Genomic DNA, 21,087 nt, shown 5'->3' with positions numbered 1-21,087 from the left:
TTTTTTTGGCCATGGGAAAAGCCACGAAGCCATTTTTTATAAATTTAGAAGTTCAAACTAAAAATACATTCATGTATTCATACCTTTCGGAATTAATTACGTTGTATAATTACTTTTAATTAATAAAAACAGAATTTAAAAGTAAATAACCAAAAAATATCAACTCAAAAAGAAGTTTTCACGTTAATGTTAGGCAACACACAATACCGATTAACGCCATTTTCCCCTCATATAAGTTAATACGTATAACATTTAATATTCGTCTTTCCTTAATAACAATTTCACAATAAATTACAAAATTTCATCTCGTTATAATTTTATACAATTTATACACCCACCCACACATTACTAATAAAATTAACGGTAAAATATCATCGATAATATCATTTCGGTATACTGGAAATAAACTTCCCCTCCTTGCCAATTTGCAAAGCCCTCAAAACAAGTGCCTTATCAATCTCGGGCTGCAGAGGCTTCTCATTATCCAAACACAACTCTCGCGCGCGCTCTCCAAAATGCTTCAACACTTTAATACGATAATCAATTATAGTCGACACTGGATTTCCAGTCAAAGTAAAATTTTCCAAGCAAGGCAAATCGCCAATACACGCAACATCATTGACATCACTGATGCGATTCGAACTTAACACTAAAGTCTCCAAAGAGTACAACTTACCAAGGTCCTGAATGCGACCAATGAGGTTTTGGGAAAGATTCAGAGTTAATACATTACCAATTTTAGTATTCATGCCTTCAATGCTTGAAATCAAATTATTAGATACAAAAAGATGTCGGAGAGAACTGAGGGACGAAAGGTTTTCAATCTCTTTGATTTTGTTGTCGTTGAGTATTAGAGTTTCTATCTTTGGGAGGAGTTTAATTGACTCGTCGATGTTCGTTAGCTGATTTGAACTCAAGTCAAGTTTCGTAATTGCTGCCCATGTCTAAAAATTGAATAAAAATTAATTTTATCCATGCAACAAGCAAATAATTAAAAATATATACCTGGCCATCGGTAATACTGCCTTTATGCACATTATCACACTGTAACACTTGGGAAATACTTCGAATATCAGTAAAACGCACAGTGAGTACTTTTACGGTGCTACGAATATTGCCTAACTCGGTAATATTATCAAAATTGTACTTTTTTACTATAAATACTTCCAATGCCTAAAACAAATCGCATAGGTACACAAAACTAACCAATAAGTAAAATTTTACTTACTTTAAAAGGTGTTAAATCAATTTCTAACTTATTTGGACAAATATTACTTGAAAGATGATTTTCTTTGCCATCTAGCTGTAAACTCTTCAGCTGTGAGCACACCTCCATCACATTACTAATATCATATGCTTTATCACTGTCTGTAATCTTTGGAAATGGAAATTTCAAACAAATGCCAATTGCATGCAACTAAAACATCAAATATTAGTACACAAATGATAAATTTTAGTTAAAATTCATCATATTACTTCTAAAGGGTTAAACATTTGCATCCTATTTGATGATAAAATAGCATCTCCCTTAATATAGTATGCTGCTGCCATGTGTTGCAATAAAAAGAAGACATCATACAAATGCAAGTGTAAAAATTGTATAAAAACTTGAGGCATTGTCCGAGTAAGATACTTCAACATATTCTGTAAATACTCCTCGAGAGCCACTCTTCTACTCTCGATAAACTCTGGACTCTTGTTACCAAATACTTTCTTTGCAGGCAGAGCATCTTTGGACACTCCATGATCCAATACAAGTATGTTATGCAGTTCATAGAATTCACTGTAGCGATGTGCCACATCCCACTGGACATCAGCAATGTTTACTTGTATTTTGTAGAAAATAATCGAGTTGGTTTCCTCAACTCTTGGAATGGTTACTTTAGATTCATGCTGATGCAGCCAGTAGCAAGCCATTGCCTCTGTAAATAAAAAATAAAAACTAAGCTTAGTAATGTCAGATTAGAATTAGTCATAATTGGATGTTAGGTTTTTACCTTAATATTTGTACTTAGTTTATTAATCGTAATTAGAATCGGTGCGTTGCAGTGAAAACACTTGACTCACACAGCACACATCGTAATTGCAGCGGATCGCAATCATTAGGGAGTGGAAAATGAAAATATTTTGAATGAGTAGGCAAGTGCACAAGTGCACATTCATGTGCTAGCGGAATAAACAAGGTCGCTGGTAAATTGCTAAGTGGAAAGGCATGTTAGGCAACTTTTATAGCACAGAATTTAAATGTAATTATTAAGAATGAATCTATAATATAATAATTACGGTAATTGCAATAATATACATTGGGTAAAGAATCTAATTATGTATTAATTAACAAAGAAAATGTCTAAAATTGAGTTTTATGAATTAGAAAAAATAGTGATTTTAACAAACATTTTAGAGCATTTCCTTCTTATATTAAACAATAATAGATATTTTGCAGTTGATAAAGTTGCCTACGTAAATAAATTTTTCCAAGAGCAAGAACTTTTCAAGAATTTCAAAGATTCTTCCACGAAAAACATTCTAAAATTGGTCAGAATAATTGATGATTCGCAAAACATTCGAATACCAAATTTAACGATTGCACTCACTTGTAATGCATGCACCGCGCAAAAATGTAAAAAACGCTCGCGCGTCGCGACGCAGATGCGCCCGTTATGTCTCTCGCCTTGACTCATTTGACTCATTCGGCATGGCCGGCGGCGGCGGCGGCGGGCAGTGGCAGGCGGCATGCGAAAAAAAGCCGATCGGGCAGCGCACGCCGCGCGGCGATCCTATCTATAGCGTCGCGGACTCTGTCTATTTATACACGCGCGCGGCGCGCCGCGACGCCCGAGCCGCGGTGCCTGCCTCTCTCCGCCAGTGCGCTCCGAACGCGACCTGTCGCGGCCACCAGCAGTTTGGACCCGAAAATTACGCGACACGCCACCGCCAACTTGAAAAACCACCCCGCAAACCACCAAAGTTATTTTCTAACAAGTGCCAGTGATCAGCGTGCAGTGCGCGCGCCCTCTTTGTGTGTTTCCCGGGTGTGTGTGTTCGAGTGTTGGTTAGTGGTGGAATTTTATAAATAACTGCCAGACATTCAACCAGCGTGTGATATGATGTGCCTCTTAATGTGGTAAATGATTTCATTGTGTTGTTGTTTCATGTTGCGCGGTTTAGTTATAGAATCTGCCTCATCCCGATGATGAATCAAATTGAGTCATTTGTCGCAAAAGCGCGAGCTTATTATTAGCACATCACCGCTCGTGGTGCCTTAATTCTCCTTTGTCTTAATTTTTCATTCAACTTCTCAAAACGCCACTCGACTTATATTAAGTAAGTTGTGTGTGGAAATAAAAATTTCTGCAAGCGATTCGCTCGTGAAATTGAATTGATTGCAACGTTAATGGATAGATGTCGCTTGGGGCGAGTTTTCCGCGCTTTCCCAAAGCTGCAGCCATACACACACATATAGAAGGTATACACGTAAAAGCTCTGCGACGCTGCGGCGTCGGCGGTGTTCCCGATTCGCGACGCCGCGCCGCCGGGCAGTGCACGCCGCGTTCCGTATGCGGGTGGAGGTGTTCGATCGAGTCGGTCGTGTATCGCGCGTCGCCGCATTGCATACGCGCCCGTCGCCGCCGCCGCCGCCGAGGACGCCGCTTCCACACCGCGCCGCGACGAAATCACACAAACACGGCGCATGAAACAACATCGCGCGCGCGTCGTCCGATTTTGATCCTGAGTGCGCCCACATACTTTTTATCCTTCACCGGCCGCAACAGCCGCCACCACCGCCACTTCTCTTTCTCTCTGCGTCGTATTTAATAACATACCTAAGGAATATTCTATCATGCTGCTAATTACTTGTACGTAACAAAACTGACAAAAAAAAAACACAAACTGTGTCACGAAAAAAACGACAATTTTTCCAAAACTGCGTCGAGTGCGTCGACTGCGCGGAGGTGGTTACAAAGTAGGTGATGTCAGTGCTCTGTCGAAGATATGGAGTGCCAGCCTGATGCGGTTTTTCGCCAGCCGATAAAAAGCGCCGATTATGGATCCATCGCTTTATTGTCCCGGTGAGCGATTTATAAACGCGGAGAAAAAAATGCGAGTTGAAAAAAAAAATGCAAATAACGTATTCATGAATGTAAACACAACGTTCTCCTGCACTTGTCGTGAAAGTGGAGCAAATAGTATACACACACACACACACGCCTTACGCACATAAAAACACACCAACACATTCGAGCAGACAGGGTGGGCGGCAAATCGGCACCTTTGCCGCCGCCGCAGCCCGCCGCCGTTTGCGCAATATGCGACAACCAGTTGTTATCTATGAATGTTTAAACGGCCGGACGGACACAACACGCGCCCGCCGCCGAGGATCGCATTCGCTAACCACGCCCTTGGATCGGATCGATATTATGCCCGTTTTATTCCCGCTCTCGCGGAACGTGCGACGACGATGACGCCGACGGTGATGATGACGATGATGATGATGATGAGCGCCGGCACCGGCGCCGCCACCAAAACCCCGATTGATTGACGGCATATGTTTGGGTGGCGGCGGCGGCGGCGGTGCGGTGTGGCGGCACTCGCTTTCAGTTATTCATGACGTCGGTAACAGCCTGTTATCAACAGTTTATTGCCGGTTCGTGACCTGTAAACACAGATTTATTCTGACAGTCGAGTTGATTAAATTTTAATTCGAAAACAACGCGCGGTGCTAGAATCGACGGCATTACACTACTGCACGTGTGCGTGGAAATGAAAGTATTACTTATGCATTTTATCATTTTCTATCCGAGTTTTTCCGTTTGATATGCAAATTATCATTGGAAGCATCCAATCATTAATTAAATGACTTTTTTACATTTTGCGCTGCAGTGCATCCGCAAAACGATAAAATCGAAATTAGCTCGTTTTCCAATTTTCACAGTGTTTACAGACACATTCCGACGAATGTTTGTAAACATCCGCATTGCTTCCGTTTCCTTCGAAATTCGATTGGTTTAGAGTTGCAAACATTAATTTAATTTTTGCAAATAATGATTACGGAAGTAAATGCAATGTAAAACAAGGAAAATTCTAATTATCTTGTAATTAAAGTCGAGCTTAAAAAAGTTTCCCGCTTTTTTTTCATTGTACAAATGGCGAGTGTTAAGACAGCTTCCAGTTGTGCGCTAATTAACGTACTTTTTTCACTTTTCTCCTTTTTCCTGCGTTGTGCTCCTGCATTTTAATGCGAGTTTTAATTTAAACTCCGGCAACATTATTATTACAAGCAGAGGCGGCAAAAAATGATGTGGATGTAGCGTAAAATGTACATGTGGTGATTAATCAAAGTTCCGAAATTCAAAAAGAACAATGGATGGCGATTCATAAACGCACGCCGCAACGCGTCTTTTGTTTTGCAGACATTGCGCGAGTAGTAGTCGTAGAAGGGATGGAGGCGGTCGTGACGTACAGGCTGATTTATGCTTGGTGTGTATGTGTCTGGTTGCAGGGTTGCAGTATGAACTTCAAGAGCAGGCCAACAACCGCCTGTTCTCCGTGCAGCCGGCGTACGCGGGGTGCGCATGGCAAGGCCCGCTTAGCGCCGCCACCGCCGCCGCCACCGCAGCGACAGCGATGAGCACCGTGGGGGCGGGCGCGCCGGCGGAGGCAACCGCCGGGGCCGACGGGGCGGCGGCGCCGGGCACGCCGGCCACCCCGGACACCCGGGCGGTGCGCCGGCGGCGCCGAGCGCCACGCCGGCCGCCCCCAAGCCGCGACCCGTCCGTCGGGGCGTCAAACCACCGCCGGACCGGCCACAGCGCGCCCTCTTCTTCCTCTACCTCAAGAATCCAGTGCGCAAGCTGTGCATTGACATCGTCGAATGGAAGTATCCTTTTTCTTCTACTTTTAACATTCATTCAATTCAATTCAATCGCATCAATTGACGCCGTGCTGCTTCCTTACTTTTTCCTCACCTCACGTCCGGCGAGTGTCGCTTGTTTGTTTTCTCATTTTCCGGCCGTGACGTTTTATTATCCCCCCTACGCAGTGGAATCTAGGACAATCAAAGGACGATCGCACTGGCACTACTCCGCGCCGAGCGCAAACAGTGGGCGGCAGAGTAAACGTGCGGCGATGTGGCGAATAAATCACGTTCGCGATCAATTGAAAACCGGACTCTCTTTTACCGCATTCCGCCGCCCCCCACAAAACCCACACCCGCACCAGAGACTCGTCGAGTCGAGTTGTTGATGCATGCGGGCCGCGCGCCGAGTGTGGATTGATTGCGCACCGACCTAATTTCGCCGCCAACTCTGGTCCTTCAACATCATCGCCAACCCCGTTTTGAAAGCAGCCTCGTTACGAAACGTTAATTACGCGTTTATTGCGTGTTTATTGCAGCCATTTCACGTGCACGCGCGTTAATCAATCTCACTTTGTGATGATATTTTCCTTAATTGACAACCCCCTTAACGCACACAGACCGTTTGAATATTTGATCCTGCTGACGATCTTTGCCAACTGCATCGCCCTCGCTGTTTACACGCCATTTCCATGCGGAGATTCGAACGCCACCAATGCGATACTGGTAACATACTCACAACAACAAAACAACATAACCACAATTGTTAACCATCAATTTTAACACACATAGGAAAAAATCGAGTATGTCTTTCTGGTCATCTTCACCGTCGAATGCGTGATGAAGATAATCGCCTATGGATTCATGATGCACGCGGGCGCGTATCTGCGCAACGGATGGAACTTGCTCGATTTCACGATTGTCGTCATCGGGTAAGCAAGGCGCTAATTGCCCGCAACTAGATTAGCACCCAAGCCGGGGCTTGCCGCTAATTTCCGGCCGCAATTACACCTGTGTGTTTTGCAGCATGATCAGTACGGTGCTCCAGCATCTGATCAAGGACAGCTTCGACGTGAAGGCGCTGCGGGCGTTCCGAGTACTCCGGCCGCTGCGTCTCGTCTCGGGCGTTCCGAGTAAGAACCACCATCGACCATCCACCATACTACCCCCACTCCTAATTATAAATTACGCATGTGCTTGCAGGCTTACAGGTCGTTTTGAATTCGATTCTTCGTGCCATGGTGCCTTTATTACACATTGCTCTGTTAGTGTTGTTCGTCATCATTATTTACGCCATCATCGGGTTGGAATTGTTCTCAGGAAAACTGCACACAACTTGTTATCATAACATAACAAGTGAGATAACGCGTGTGATAACTGCTTCCGGGCGGCATGTGTATAGTTGTAATCTGCGTTTTCAGACGAAATAATGGATGATCCGCATCCGTGCGGCGACATGGGCTTCAATTGTTCGGAGATCGATCCGATGATGGTGTGCAGGGACGGATGGGACGGGCCCAACTTCGGCATCACCAACTTTGACAACTTCGGGCTGTCGATGCTCACCGTGTTCCAATGCATTACTCTAGAAGGCTGGACCGACGTGCTTTATAACGTACGTCAGCCCATCATCATCATCAACAATCAATTACCTAAAATTATTTCAGATACAAGATGCTTTAGGAAAGACCTGGCAATGGTCGTACTTCGTATCGATGGTGATATTCGGCGCGTTCTTCGTGATGAATCTCATTCTCGGTGTGCTTAGCGGAGAATTCTCCAAGGAGAGAGAGAAGGCAAAGGCGCGCGGCGACTTTCAAAAGCTGCGCGAAAAGCAGCAGATTGAAGAAGACCTGAGAGGATACCTCGACTGGATTACGCAGGCGGAGGATATTGAGCCAGAGCACGAGAAGCAGAAGAACAACGCTGATGCGAAGGCGAAAGCCGCCATCGACTCGACGGACGAGCTGGGCGAAGAGGCCGAGCTGGAGCAGGAGTCGTGGTACAGCAAGAAACGCAAAGACTTTGATCGTGTCAATCGGCGCATGCGCAAATCGTGTCGCAGGGCCGTCAAGTCCCAGGCGTTCTACTGGCTCATCATAGTGCTAGTTTTTCTTAATACTGTTGTATTAGCGACTGAACATTACGACCAACCTTATTGGCTAGATGACTTTCAGGGTAAAAACCGATTTTTCATCATAAAAATCTGATTTTAACGCTTTTTTTCTTTACAGAATATACAAACATGTTTTTTATTGCACTTTTTACAATGGAGATGTTATTAAAAATGTACAGCTTAGGTTTTCAGGTCAGTATACCACCAATTTATGTCTAAAAATACAAAAATAAATTTTGTTTATTTTAAACCGCAGGGATATTTTGTATCATTGTTTAATCGTTTCGATTGCTTCGTCGTGATCGGCAGCATCACAGAAACAGTGCTCACGCGTACGGAAGTAATGCCACCGCTGGGCGTCTCCGTGTTGCGTTGCGTGCGCTTATTGCGCGTCTTCAAAGTGACAAAGTAAATATATCCACCCAGCACCGCCAATATTTCGGATTAAAATTATGATTAACTTGTCGCAAACAGGTATTGGCATTCGCTGTCGAATCTGGTCGCCTCGCTGCTGAACTCGATCCAATCGATCGCCTCCCTGCTGCTGCTGCTCTTCCTTTTCATCGTCATCTTCGCCCTGCTGGGCATGCAAGTGTTCGGCGGGCGTTTTAACTTCAACGCCACGCAAAATAAACCGCGCTCCAACTTCGACAGCTTCTGGCAGAGTCTCCTCACTGTATTTCAGGTGCGTGTGATACATTCTTTCACAATGCACATTCTGTATGTTTACGTTTCTATTGTTAAATTCAATAGATATTGACCGGTGAGGATTGGAACGTGGTCATGTACGACGGTATCCAAGCCTATGGAGGTGTGGGATCCTTTGGAATCCTCGCCTGTATATACTTCATTATTCTCTTCATCTGCGGTAACTGTATCCTTTTCATTGATACGTAGATTGTTATAGATAATATTTTATATGGAGAATGTGTTGTGTCCTTAATAAGTTGTTGATAGATATTCTGCTAAACGTTTTCTTGGCTATCGCTGTCGACAATTTGGCCGACGCCGAATCTCTAACAGCCATAGAGAAAGAAGAAGAAGCTGCGGAAGCTGAGCAAGGAAAATCTAAGAGTCCAACACCGACCAACGATGAGGAGATTGACATGGAGGAGCATTCCGTTGAAGAAGAAGAAATTGAAGATGGAGCGTACGAATCAGAAATGTAACCAAAACCAAACAAAATTTTTCATTCTTCAAAACTAAATTTTGTTGTTTTTGAATTTCCACAGGTCGGAGCATGAGTTTGAAGAAGAAACCGAATCGCAGACCAAGATGAACCTCGACGAGATGGAGGAGGAGATGGACGACAAGGCGTACGACGAGCACAGCGTCAACGAAAAAGGTAGGACCGCACTGGTGACGATCGGGCACGCGCGCCGTGTAGGCTCACACTAATCACATCAAACCATTCCGCGCGGCGAGCGTATTGTAAAAAGGACCAAAAAAGCATTGCCACTTTTCAGAGGAGTTAGATGTAGAGGTGACGCGCGAGACGGCGCGCCCTCGGCGCTTGTCCGAGGTGAATATTGTCAACAAGGTGCATCCCATACCGGCCGGTAGCGCCTTTTTTATCTTTTCCCAGACGAACAGGTAGGCACCCGCAAACAGGACACGGTTGCCAAAGATAGACCCGGTCTAACCTCATACGACACCTACCACTTTATCAACCCAACCAAATAAAACTCTAAATAGATATTTATTATATAGTGGTGGTGTCGTGTTGGTCTGTAATTCACTTTGCGCAGCCGTGTCGCGTCGTAAATTAGTATTAAGTTTTGTTTTTTTTTTCGTGTGCACGATTGCAGATGGCGGCGAGCTGGACGATGGGGACGTGAGCGCGCGTCCGCGTCGCATGTCCGAGCTGAACAAGCCAAGCACATCAAAAATCGTGCCGATTCCACCGGCCTCGTCGTTCTTCGTTTTTTCTCCCACGAACAGGTGAACTGTGGTAGCGCTGTCTGTCTCCGGACCACTTGGGCCCACTTCCCCCTTTTAGTAGTTGGCTCGAGTGTTGGCGTTTGCTGCTTGCCGTTGAAACGTGTGCAACGTAGATGTTGCGAAATAGACGTGTGTTCCTCAGATAGTTATCACTCTAGCATAACACCATCATCATCATCTCATCTGTGTGTGTGTGTGTGTGTACATAAATCGCATCACGCATCAGTGTGTCAACATTTAGCATCCCCATTAGGCTAGCCGTAAACTCTCCAGTAAATATTTTGAATTAATGATCATCAGGTGCGATTAAACAAAACGTCCCCCCGCCTGGCTGGTTGCTGCTGCTGTATACATAAATATCGATGTCTCTATTACTATCTCTCTATTACTTGTGTGGTAAATGTGTAAATCCGTAATTAGCGTTAGCCGATTGAATTTCCCAAAGCCGTGCCGATTGATTAACTCGATCTCCTCCGCGTAGGTTTCGCATCTTTTGCCACTGGCTGAGCAATCACAGCATATTCAGCAACATCATCCTAGTGTGCATCATGATTTCCTCCGCTCTGCTGGCGATGGAGGATCCGATCGATACCAAGTCCCAAATGAACGTGGTAAGTTCAAATGTGTGAATAAAACAAAAGCGCGCGCGCAGTGCTGAATTTTTTATGCGCCGAATGTGATTGCATGCGATATGATGTGATTATCAGGCGCTGGGTTATTGCGATTACTTCTTCACCTCAATCTTCTCCACCGAGCTGCTGCTCAAGACCATCACATATGGTGTGTTTCTACACGACGGAGCTTTCCTACGCTCGGCGTTCAACATGCTGGATTTAGTCGTTGTGTGCGTCTCACTGGTGTCCATATTTAAGTAAGTCCCGTTTGAAAATAAATATTTTTTTAGCTTCTAAATTGTTTTTCCTCTTTATTATTACAGTCAAGGTGGCGCAATGTCCGTAGTGAAGATTCTTCGAGTGCTGCGTGTGCTACGTCCACTCAGAGCCATCAATCGAGCGAAAGGACTCAAGGTAAAACAAAATTGCTGACTTTTCTCCTCTCATCTCCTTTACTTTACTCCACAACCAACGGATGCCACATTAGAAAAAAATACGCCGGCGTTCCTCTTGACATAATTTAAATGAAGCGTGTGGCAGCGCGTGTGATGCTCTATTTCTCTGACTTTCTGATTCGACGATTTGATCATGATCTGTGTCCTCCGTTTTATTTTTCTCTCTGCGTCGTTTAGCATGTAGTCCAGTGCGTGATTGTCGCGGTAAAGACCATCGGCAACATTGTGCTGGTCACCTGTCTGTTGCAGTTCATGTTCGCGGTAATCGGCGTGCAATTGTTCAAGGTAGGGCCTCAAGCCCCTCCCACCCCTCATTTTTAATTAAACAACTTAATTCCTATATAATCTGAGTGTCTTTAACGTCCGCCAAACACCCACCAAACCAAGTTTGTTGTGATAATGCAAATGCACCTATGGGTTTGACCATTTTGTTTGGCTCACATCGCCCCGCCCCGCCCATTAACCCAACAAAACACTCGGCATCGACCAAAGTATACTTCCGGCGTGTTTGCTGCGCATTAAAACAACACCCCGTGTGTGACGCTTCACGTTTTGTTTTGATGGTGTGATCTGACTCTCTCTGTGTGTGTTTGCCTACTACGCCCCCACGCCCCCTCAAAACCAAAAAAAATCATCAGTGACTTGTAGTCATATCTAGGACGCGGCGAAATTTCGCCCTGGGTGCATTTGACTCTCGACCGCAGCGCCACGCACACGCCACGCCCACACACACGCCGCTACTCGCAACTATTCTATCTTTTTATCTGTCACACACTGTATATCACTCACCGCCGCCCGAGTGACAACACCACCACTGAGCGAGTAATGTTCTTCTGTTTCCGCTCTACCTGCTCTTCTTCTTCTAATGCCCGCGTTTGGTTAGTACGTGGTGAAGTGCGTCATTGTTGCGATCAAGACGATCGGCAACATCATGCTCGTCACCTACTTGCTGCAGTTCATGTTTGCCGTGATCGGAGTGCAGCTATTCAAGGTAATCATCGCAGCGCGGATAGCGAGCAAAATAAATTTAGAAAAAACTAGCAAAAGGTGTCAAAAGGAATGTAAAAGGAAAAGCAATGTGAGATGCATCTCTGCATGTCTGTTGGCGCTGATAATTAGGATCGATATATCGTTATTTTGCACTCAAAGCAGATATAAATATATATTTTGTATACTGTGTCTGTGGGGCTGTGCATTCGTTACTGTTTCGTTCCTTCCGCCTGTTTTCAGCTCATCTGCATTCTCTCTGCTGCTCAAGCCGCTTCTTTTGTACGATCTCTCTATATACCTCTACATATATATTCTAGTTCTAGTGTCTGTCGCAGGAATGGTGTACTCGTGCTGTTTGTTACTGGATGTGTTCTTTCTATTCGATTTGTTTCGTTTACACCGCGATTGTGTCACGCGATCATCAACTTGGGCACCAAACACACTTTAATTAGGAAATCTCAGCGAGACAAAATTTATATACATAAACATGCGTTTGGGGCCTTGTGAAACTGTCAGTGTTCTCACCATGTCTCACTAGCTATGACTACAAGTGATGTCAATCTATTGTTGATAGCCTGGCGCATGCTTCACTAAGCGTAATGTATTTTTTCGTGTTTACAATTTCTCGTCTTGCGCATGTTGTGTGTGTGTTAATGACTGCATGTAAATATTTGGTGTTTGATGTTTTTAAAAGCTAATTATCAGGATTTGCTCAAATCTGCCGGGATTTTAATATAAAATTACAAAACAGGGTAAATTTTCACAATGTTCGGATTCTTCTAAACTCACCGCTGGGGAGTGCAAGTAAGAAACTCTTAACCATCATAAATTAATCAGAAATTACCTTGAAATTAATCTTCCAGTGGTACTTATCTGATCTACGAAGGAGGTGACATCTCAAAACCTACATCAAAAGAACGCGTGTGGGAAAACAACCGCTTCCACTTCGACAACGTCGCCAAGGCAATGTTAACCCTCTTCACTGTATCTACCTTTGAGGGTTGGCCCGGATTGCTTTACGTTTCCATCGACTCCAATGAAGAAGACCGTGGTCCAATTCACAACTTCCGGCCCATTGTCGCCGCGTACTACATCATCTACATCATCATCATCGCCTTCTTCATGGTGAACATCTTCGTAGGTTTCGTTATCGTCACCTTTCAGAATGAGGGCGAGCAAGAGTACAAAAACTGCGAGCTGGATAAAAACCAGCGTAATTGTATAGAGTTTGCGTTGAAAGCGAAACCCGTGCGGCGGTATATACCCAAACATCGGATACAGTACAAGGTGTGGTGGTTCGTCACGTCGTCACCGTTCGAGTACACCATCTTTATACTCATTATGATAAACACCATCACGCTGGCGATGAAGTTCTACAAGCAGCCGGAGTTCTATTCGGTGTCGCTGGACATATTGAACATGATTTTCACTGCCCTATTCGCGCTGGAGTTTGTTTTCAAGCTGGCTGCTTTCCGGTTTAAGGTAGGTGTAATATACAACTCGCAGAATAAAGAAAAACTTTAAATTTTTAATTGTTTATAGAATTATTTCGGAGATGCGTGGAACGTGTTTGATTTCGTGATAGTCCTCGGCAGTTTCATCGACATTGTCTACTCGGAAGTCAATGTAAGTCACTTTAAACCTGATTTAATTGTATTTAATAATTATATTTGTATTTCCAGCCTGGGTTACCATCAAGTTTGATTTCCATCAACTTCTTCCGACTGTTTCGTGTGATGCGTTTGGTGAAACTGCTCAGTAGAGGTGAAGGTATCCGCACGTTGCTTTGGACTTTCATTAAGTCCTTCCAAGCTCTACCCTACGTCGCCCTGTTGATTGTCATGCTGTTTTTCATTTACGCTGTCATCGGCATGCAGGTACTATTTAATTAATATTCATTCTAAACTTAATTCAATATATTTTTGTTGGGATTATTCTGTAGATGTTTGGTAAAATTGAAAGTCAAAATTCAACATCATCCATAACACGAAACAACAATTTCGCATCGTTTCCCCAAGCAGTCCTGGTACTCTTCCGATCAGCAACTGGTGAAGCCTGGCAGGACATTATGCTTGACTGCGCTGCAACCGATCAAGTGGTGTGCGATTACCGCATTGAAAACCGTCACCTGCTGGACAGTTGCGGTTCGGATATCGCCTACCCATACTTCATCTCCTTCTACGTCCTCTGCTCCTTCCTCATCATCAATCTCTTCGTGGCGGTTATCATGGATAACTTTGATTACCTCACCCGCGATTGGTCCATCCTCGGACCCCATCATCTAGATGAATTCATCCGCTTGTGGAGTGAATACGACCCGGACGCCAAGGGACGCATTAAACATCTTGATGTCGTTACTCTGTTGAGAAAAATTTCACCTCCTCTGGGTTTCGGCAAGCTGTGTCCGCATCGTGTCGCTTGCAAGCGTTTAGTCTCCATGAATATGCCACTGAATAGCGATGGCACCGTGTTGTTCAACGCGACGCTATTCGCTGTAGTACGTACCTCGCTACGGATCAAAACCGAAGGTAATATAGATGACGCCAATTCGGAGCTGCGAGCCGTGATCAAAAAGATCTGGAAGCGGACGAATGGTAAACTCTTGGACCAAGTAGTACCACCACCAGGTGTGGATGACGAAGTGACCGTGGGCAAGTTCTACGCCACGTTCCTCATCCAAGATTACTTCCGGCGTTTTAAGAAGCGCAAGGAGGAGTTAAAAGAGGGTGATAAAGACGCCCACAATACTGTCACCCTACAAGCAGGTCTGCGGACACTGCACGAAGCAGGGCCCGAACTCAAACGTGCCATTTCCGGCAATTTGGATGAGTTGGCCGATGATAATCCAGAACCAATGCATAGGGTAAATATTCCCCATCATATTCCCACCATATTTTTATATAAATCTTAAATATTTCGCAGAGAAACCATTCATTGTTTGGAAGTGTGTGGTCATCGATGCGCCGCGCGCACAGCTTCAACCGCGCCAAGTCGTTGAAGGTAAACTCGACGCAGATCAAAATCACGCCGGCGTCCAGTATCGACGCATTCCTACCCCACCACAACTCGTTACAACGCGCTGTCACCGAGGGTATGAACCACATCACTTCGATGACGCGCAACGTCGTGCAGAATCGCTTCTCGGCGAATTCGCTGCACGACGGCGAGATGTCGCGCGAGGACGAGGCCATTCCGCTGAAGGCGCTCAGCAACATGTACAACGGCGACCCCGACAAGGGTAACTTTCAAGTGATCGAGTAAGTATACTGACACCGCGTACCCGCGACTCTCTCTTATGAATCTCTTTGGAATCAACCCTTATTATAATACTCTCGGTTTACGTTGAGTTTCACGTGGTGTTTGAATGAGGAATACGAATGACAGGCTGGCGAGGTGTGTGACCATCGAAATGGGGCGAACCCTAGTAACATGTTGATTACGTTTCGCTTTCAGCAAGTCAGACTTCCTGCACCCGCACTACAACGGTAAGCCCCCGCCACCTTGGGGGGGAAAGCAAGGGGTGTGTGCGTGTGCTTGGGTGGTTTTTCCGTTTCGATTATTTGTTTTTGGCCGAAACGTGTGCTATTTCTCTCTATCTCTATCTATCTTTCTCTTGCTCCAGTATATCTCTAACTATCTATCACTGTACCTATATCTTAATTTGTGTGTCGGTGTACGAGTGCCGCGGAGACGCGTGGACATGGATTATGATTTGTTTTCTCTTTGTGTGTTCGCCGTTGCCGCCGCCGTACAGCCTACAGGGGGACTACGCTGAGCTGATGATGCCGCCGACGCCACCGCCGCGCCGCGTGCAGCCACAATCGTTGTCGCCGCCGCCGCCGCCGCCGTCGGCTGCCGGCCCCGCAGTGGCGACGACGCTCCCGCACGCACCCAGCTTTAGTCGCATTGCAAGCGGCCTCAAGCTCGCACAGGCACAGGCGATGGCCGTCGCCGGCTTCCTGCCGGAGCCGCCCTACGACTGGCGCGCCGCTCCCGTCGCACCGCTGCACACCTTCCTCGTGGACACCGCCGCGGGGGACGTACGGCACGCGCGCTGCTCCTATCTTAATCACAGGGCTTCCTTCCATGGCAGAGGTTAGCCGCCCGTAAATCTCACCCCATTTTTAATAACTCTCTCAATTCTCTCTTTTATCAATTCGTATATCGCAGCTAGAGCCGTTGTTGTTGTCATCATGTCGTCCATTATGAGTTGGTCGTTTTTTTGCATGCGAGATGCTTTCGTTGGTGCTTTGTTTTCGTTGAGTGTGTCCTGCTCGCGCCGTTCGATGTAGCACAGGGCCGTACCAAGACCACGATGCGTCTAACTTCCATTCCACCCCACAGTTTCAGGTGGCCACGAACCCAACGGACACGCGGGTCCTGAACGTCTATCACATTCGCTGCCCGGAAGTCCAGCGGACCGCCGCCCGCCGGCGTTCGAAGTTGTCGGCTCGGCGGAGAGCCTAGTCGGGCGCATTCTCGTCGAGCAGGGCCTCGGCAAGTACTGCGACCCCGAATTCGTGCGCTACACCTCCAAAGAGATGCAGGAGGCGCTCGATATGACCCAGGAAGAAATGGACCGCGCCGCGCATCACATCATGCAACAAGAGCAGCGTCGAATGCGCGCACCCCCGTACGACGGCACACATCCGCCGTTATAGCCCCCGGAGCCCGGCCACAGCCACACCATCACGGTGTCCTGAACATACACACACACATACACAAACACATGAACACAAAACAAACACACACACACACACACACATACGAACCCAGCGTTTCTCTACTACCAAGTGCCTAAAATTAAAGATACGTTTCTTCTGGTCCAAAAGGAGACTTAATATTATAAAGTATAATACGATGTGTAGTTTTTTTAACCTGGTTTTTATTTGACAATTATCTCTTATTATATTTGAATAAGTAAGCGAAGAGAAATAAAAATGAGGAAATGGATTGTTTCTCCAGAGAAAAAAAAAATAGATAAAAACACACACGATACCGACCCGCAAAACCAAAGTAAGCGAAAAACACGCGCGTATACCTACTGTAATTACATTTTTGTAATATCCAAAAACCAAACAGCAAACAGCAACAAAAAACAATATATAAATCGAAAAGAAATAAAAAAATAAATCTTCTATTTGACGAGATGATGATGTTATTGTGTATTAAAAACGCTCTAGACGCATTATGCGTATACAAAACAAGCAAAACAAACCAAACAAAACCGACAACAAGAGGCATTGAGTATCTTTATCTTTAAATTTATCTGTAAATTAATTCATTGTTATCCTTATTATTAAAAAACGACGAAAATGATGAAAAAAAAAAATGAAATAAAAATAAAGTTGTGGGCGAAGAAAGGACGCGAATGGAAAAATGAATCAAATATACATGCGATACGTTTCAATCAAATCAAATAAAAACGTTATATGTTTAATTTTAAATGCGAGCGTTTCATTTCATCCTTTGAATCATCCGCCAACGCAGTGCACTTTATGCTTCAGAAACAGATGTAATTAAACGCATATCCCAAGTGCTTATTCATTCAAAGCTGCATAGAAAGCCAACTTGAATGCAGATTGCTAATGCAGCATCAATTACCGAAGAATACCAAAGATTGATCTGCTAATCAACTGCATACAAGTTTGGTTTTAATTTTTTTTTTGCTTTTTACTAACTATCTTTAGATAAGTCTCAGACGTTAGAAACGCGCACATGTTGCAATGGTAACACGAACACGATTAGTAAGCCATACACACTGAAAAGTTAATCAACTTAAATTAGTGCACATGCTACTTATTTGCAAAGTTACAGATAACTCTGAATCATCCGAGTAATTGAGCAAAAATTCATCGTATATCTCCAGAAACATAGAAATAATTATAAAAATTATTATTACCACGATAAGATAAGATCACCGATAAGAAATCAAGGAGTGCGCGTCCTCAAAATGTGTCAGTTTCTTAGAAAGTTTGATGCTACACACGTCATTTATTTACGTAGAAAAAGGGAATTTCGCGTAGTCACATAGGGTCAAGTAAAATGCGGTTGTAAGCTAGTAAAGCACATGGCAGAGGAGCGTGAGCGACACATTGTAAGTGTACGCGCACAATACCAACAAGCTGGTAAACAAGCAACACAACATCGCCGAATCTCCTCGCGCTCGGCTCATACAGCGCTCGTGCGCCGACCGGAGTGCATCGCGTGCGGTAATCATCCAGCGACAACAACATAAATCATCTACGAGGGGTGGTTTTAGTGGACAACGAGTTAATCGTTTGTTGTCTACGTGGATAATTAGAAAAGTGAAAGTGTACATCATAAAATGTAAGCGCTTTTGTATTTAATACTGCGCTGTGAATTATTTGTGAAAAATGGCAGAGACGATTATTTATTCGGAAGGCACGACGATTTTAGCGTCGGTGTGCTCGATTATTTTTTGTATTCTTGGAGTAACTGGTAAGTTTTAAATAAATTAATTTTTAAAAATAATTTTTCATTGCTTTAAAGGTAATTTTATAACAATTTTGGCACTTATACGATGCCCAAAACTGCGAGTGCACGCAACGACAGCGTTCATCATCAGTTTATCATTTTCGGATTTCCTTTTCTGCGCGTTCAACATGCCGCTAACAGCGTCCAGATACATCCAACGGGAATGGACGCTCGGCGATACGCTGTGCAAAATCTTTCCGGTTTTGTTCTACGGAAACGTCGCCGTTTCCGTGCTCAACATGGTCGCAATCACAATCAACAGGTAAAGCCCACCAAAAAACACAAAAAAAAATCCGTGTGATCTTTATGCGTCTCCAAATGACTCCGAGTTTGATGAGTGTTTGAGTGAAATGTGTGCACACAACGTGGTTTTACTGCTCGTAAAAAACTCCCGCGACTTCTTGCGTTAATGTTAATTTTAACCTTTCCTCCGAAAAAATCGAGCGATGGCATAAAGATGAGAAAGTTTTATCGAATCGCAAACAAACATTCACAACTCACGCATCAAAAAGTGTCAAAAGTCTTCAAAATCTTATCATATCAATTATGTAAACAGAAAAATCTCGCAATGGGACTTGATCAAATAATTCGAACATTAATTTAATCAAACAGAACTTCCTCGAAATGTGATCTCAACATGTAATTCAAGTACATACTTGGCGTTTCCACACTACACATGTTCCATTCAGATGAGAACCTTGTTTTTTTTTTCTCCTCCGGCGTCTTCCTCTTGAGTTCACAACTACTGAAATATGAATGTGGTGAACGCTCACCGCATGCATAATATGTGATATGATATATATCTGCGGTGTAATTAAACCCGCGGCAGTGGCGATAAAACAAAACAAAAGACGATCTGTTCTAGGCGCGGTGCGTCATTTACGAGCATTGTCGTGTCGCGTTGCGCGCGTCCAGCACGGGGTGAAAGGTTAAATAATCAACTTAATTATTGCCACTAGGAGAGCCGAGCCGGCTCGCCTAAGCGACCCACACCGTGACAATGCAATGCGAAATAAAACGTAAAACATAAAAGCAGACAATTGACCACTACCACAACACAATTTTACACTCGGTTGATTTTCTAGTCCATTGATTGTGTTAATTGAACTTGAACCATATGAACCATCCCAACCTTAATTAATACGAATAAATATTGTGTTTTTAGATATATAATCATCACACATAATGCAGTCTATGCGAAATTATACACAAAAACGAGCATATTCTCGCAGCTGTTCATAATCTGGGCGCTTTCTTTCCTTATAATGGTGCGTATGAAATGTGTTAATCTTTCCCCCTGAAGATATACCAACAATGCGTTGATTTACACACAGCTACCACCGTTATTGGGAGTCTGGGGTACCGTGGGTCAGAACAACGATACATTTTCATGCACGATTCTCGAGAAAGACGGCCGCTCACCGAAGAAGATGATCTTCCTCGTCGGTTTCTTCCTGCCTGTGTGCATCATAACCATCTGCTACGCCACAATCTACTACAATGTGCGCAAAAGTCGCTTGAAACTCGCTGTTCACAGGTAAAGAAAATCCGCTACCCTAAATCCACAATACAATAAAATTATGCACAACTGAATGAATTTCAGAATGAAAAGTGATAATCGAAGCAGAAGACGTGAACGAGATGATCGCCGCTTGACGAATCTGATGTTTATAATCTTCATTAGTTTTGTGCTGTGTTTTCTGCCGTTGACATTCGTGAATGTCTTTGAGAAGACAATAAACATCCCTCCAGCAGTACATGTGATCTCCTCGATATTGGAATGGATGTCCAGTGTGATAAATCCGTTGATTTATGCTGTGAGCAATCGGCAATACCGTGAAGCATATGCGAAATTGTTCAATCTTATGAAGACCAAGATGACCTACACTGAATCCAAACAGAATTCCAGACCTTCCGTTAGTGATCTACCTTTGAAGGGATCAATCATCAAAAATGTTCCGTGATTGACCATTTTTATGAAAACAACCAGTAAATTATTGTGATTTTATATAAGATATGAAGTTCTTGCCTCTGGGTCATAATTTAATTGTAATAAGGTGTAGAATGTAAGCTTTGTTATCGTTTACCAAATGAAGAGTGGAAATAAATTTAGTTTTGTATAATTTCTAGGTTTACGACGATGTTTATTTGCGGTGGCGATTGCATAAACCTTAATTTCCGCTTGAAAACCCTTGGAAACCCTTCGAAAGAAACCCACGTGACGCGTGTGGGTGTTTATGTTCGCATTTTATAGCAATAAATATCGAATGCAAAAGAGTAGCCCATTTTCCTTTCCACTTCTAGTATATTTGTTCAATGTATTTGTTCAGTCCCAACCGAAAAGAGACCGGAGTGAAGAAATAACAAGATTTACTTATCGTTAGCAAGCGGTTGTCTTGAATAATCGCAGGGTTCTCTTAAAGTTACCCGAAATTTATCGTTTATAAGTAAATTTTGAAAAACAAAAGAAATAAAAATCAGCACGCTTACCTCAAAATGTTCTCGACGTCTCTCGGCGTCTGTTTTCACTGCGCATCCCAAATGCGCAGCTTTCTAGTGGAGGTAGTACCCGAACCTAGTGAATAACGGCGAGCAGAGTCGATTTGTCGAAGGTAGGGC

General features: G+C 44.1%; 3 protein-coding genes across 7 annotated transcripts; 2 read left to right on the top strand and 1 right to left on the bottom strand.

Annotated features, from left to right (window-relative positions):
• Positions 1-232: 232 nt before the first annotated feature.
• Positions 233-21,087, bottom strand: LOC135797534 (nischarin). 2 transcript variants are annotated; one of them, XM_065309944.1, is made up of 5 exons: positions 20,959-21,087; positions 1,477-1,922; positions 1,229-1,417; positions 1,006-1,173; positions 233-944 (listed from the first exon to the last, which is right to left on the bottom strand). In XM_065309944.1, the coding sequence occupies exons 2-5, from the start codon at positions 1,915-1,917 to the stop codon at positions 384-386; spliced, it is 1,359 nt and encodes a 452-aa protein (XP_065166016.1). In that variant the 5' UTR covers positions 1,918-1,922; positions 20,959-21,087; the 3' UTR covers positions 233-383. The 2 variants fall into 2 exon arrangements, with proteins under 2 accessions (XP_065166016.1, XP_065166015.1); XM_065309943.1 differs by lacking the exon at positions 20,959-21,087 and adding an exon at positions 1,998-2,209.
• On the top strand, positions 6,481-17,417 carry Ca-alpha1D (Ca[2+]-channel protein alpha[[1]] subunit D). Of its 4 annotated transcripts, none has more exons than XM_065309929.1 (25): positions 6,481-6,580; positions 6,647-6,786; positions 6,881-6,987; positions 7,058-7,210; positions 7,276-7,469; positions 7,522-8,032; positions 8,089-8,162; positions 8,227-8,378; positions 8,445-8,655; positions 8,724-8,844; positions 8,928-9,135; positions 9,203-9,315; positions 9,779-9,911; positions 10,393-10,522; positions 10,619-10,782; positions 10,849-10,939; positions 11,864-11,971; positions 12,722-12,774; positions 12,834-13,452; positions 13,513-13,596; positions 13,653-13,847; positions 13,913-14,833; positions 14,893-15,227; positions 15,725-16,065; positions 16,315-17,417. In XM_065309929.1, exons 2-25 carry the CDS (start codon positions 6,695-6,697, stop codon positions 16,629-16,631), a joined length of 5,427 nt encoding a protein of 1,808 aa, XP_065166001.1. In that variant the 5' UTR covers positions 6,481-6,580; positions 6,647-6,694; the 3' UTR covers positions 16,632-17,417. The 4 variants fall into 4 exon arrangements, with proteins under 4 accessions (XP_065166001.1, XP_065165999.1, XP_065166002.1 ...); XM_065309927.1 differs by lacking the exon at positions 11,864-11,971 and adding an exon at positions 11,158-11,265; XM_065309930.1 differs by lacking the exons at positions 9,779-9,911; positions 11,864-11,971 and adding exons at positions 9,437-9,563; positions 11,158-11,265.
• Positions 17,920-20,591, top strand: Tre1 (Trapped in endoderm 1). The gene is made up of 5 exons (XM_065309958.1): positions 17,920-18,432; positions 18,484-18,730; positions 19,634-19,736; positions 19,803-20,005; positions 20,072-20,591. Exons 1-5 carry the CDS (start codon positions 18,348-18,350, stop codon positions 20,430-20,432), a joined length of 999 nt encoding a protein of 332 aa, XP_065166030.1. The 5' UTR covers positions 17,920-18,347; the 3' UTR covers positions 20,433-20,591.

The sequence above is a fragment of the Atheta coriaria genome, unplaced genomic scaffold (genome assembly GCF_025399875.1).
Source record: "Atheta coriaria isolate IRGN ID8LTWV9N9 unplaced genomic scaffold, Caltech_Dcor_3.1 hic_scaffold_8_pilon, whole genome shotgun sequence".
Classification (NCBI taxonomy): domain Eukaryota; kingdom Metazoa; phylum Arthropoda; class Insecta; order Coleoptera; family Staphylinidae; genus Dalotia; species Dalotia coriaria.
This window is presented reverse-complemented; position numbering and strand designations above follow the sequence as displayed.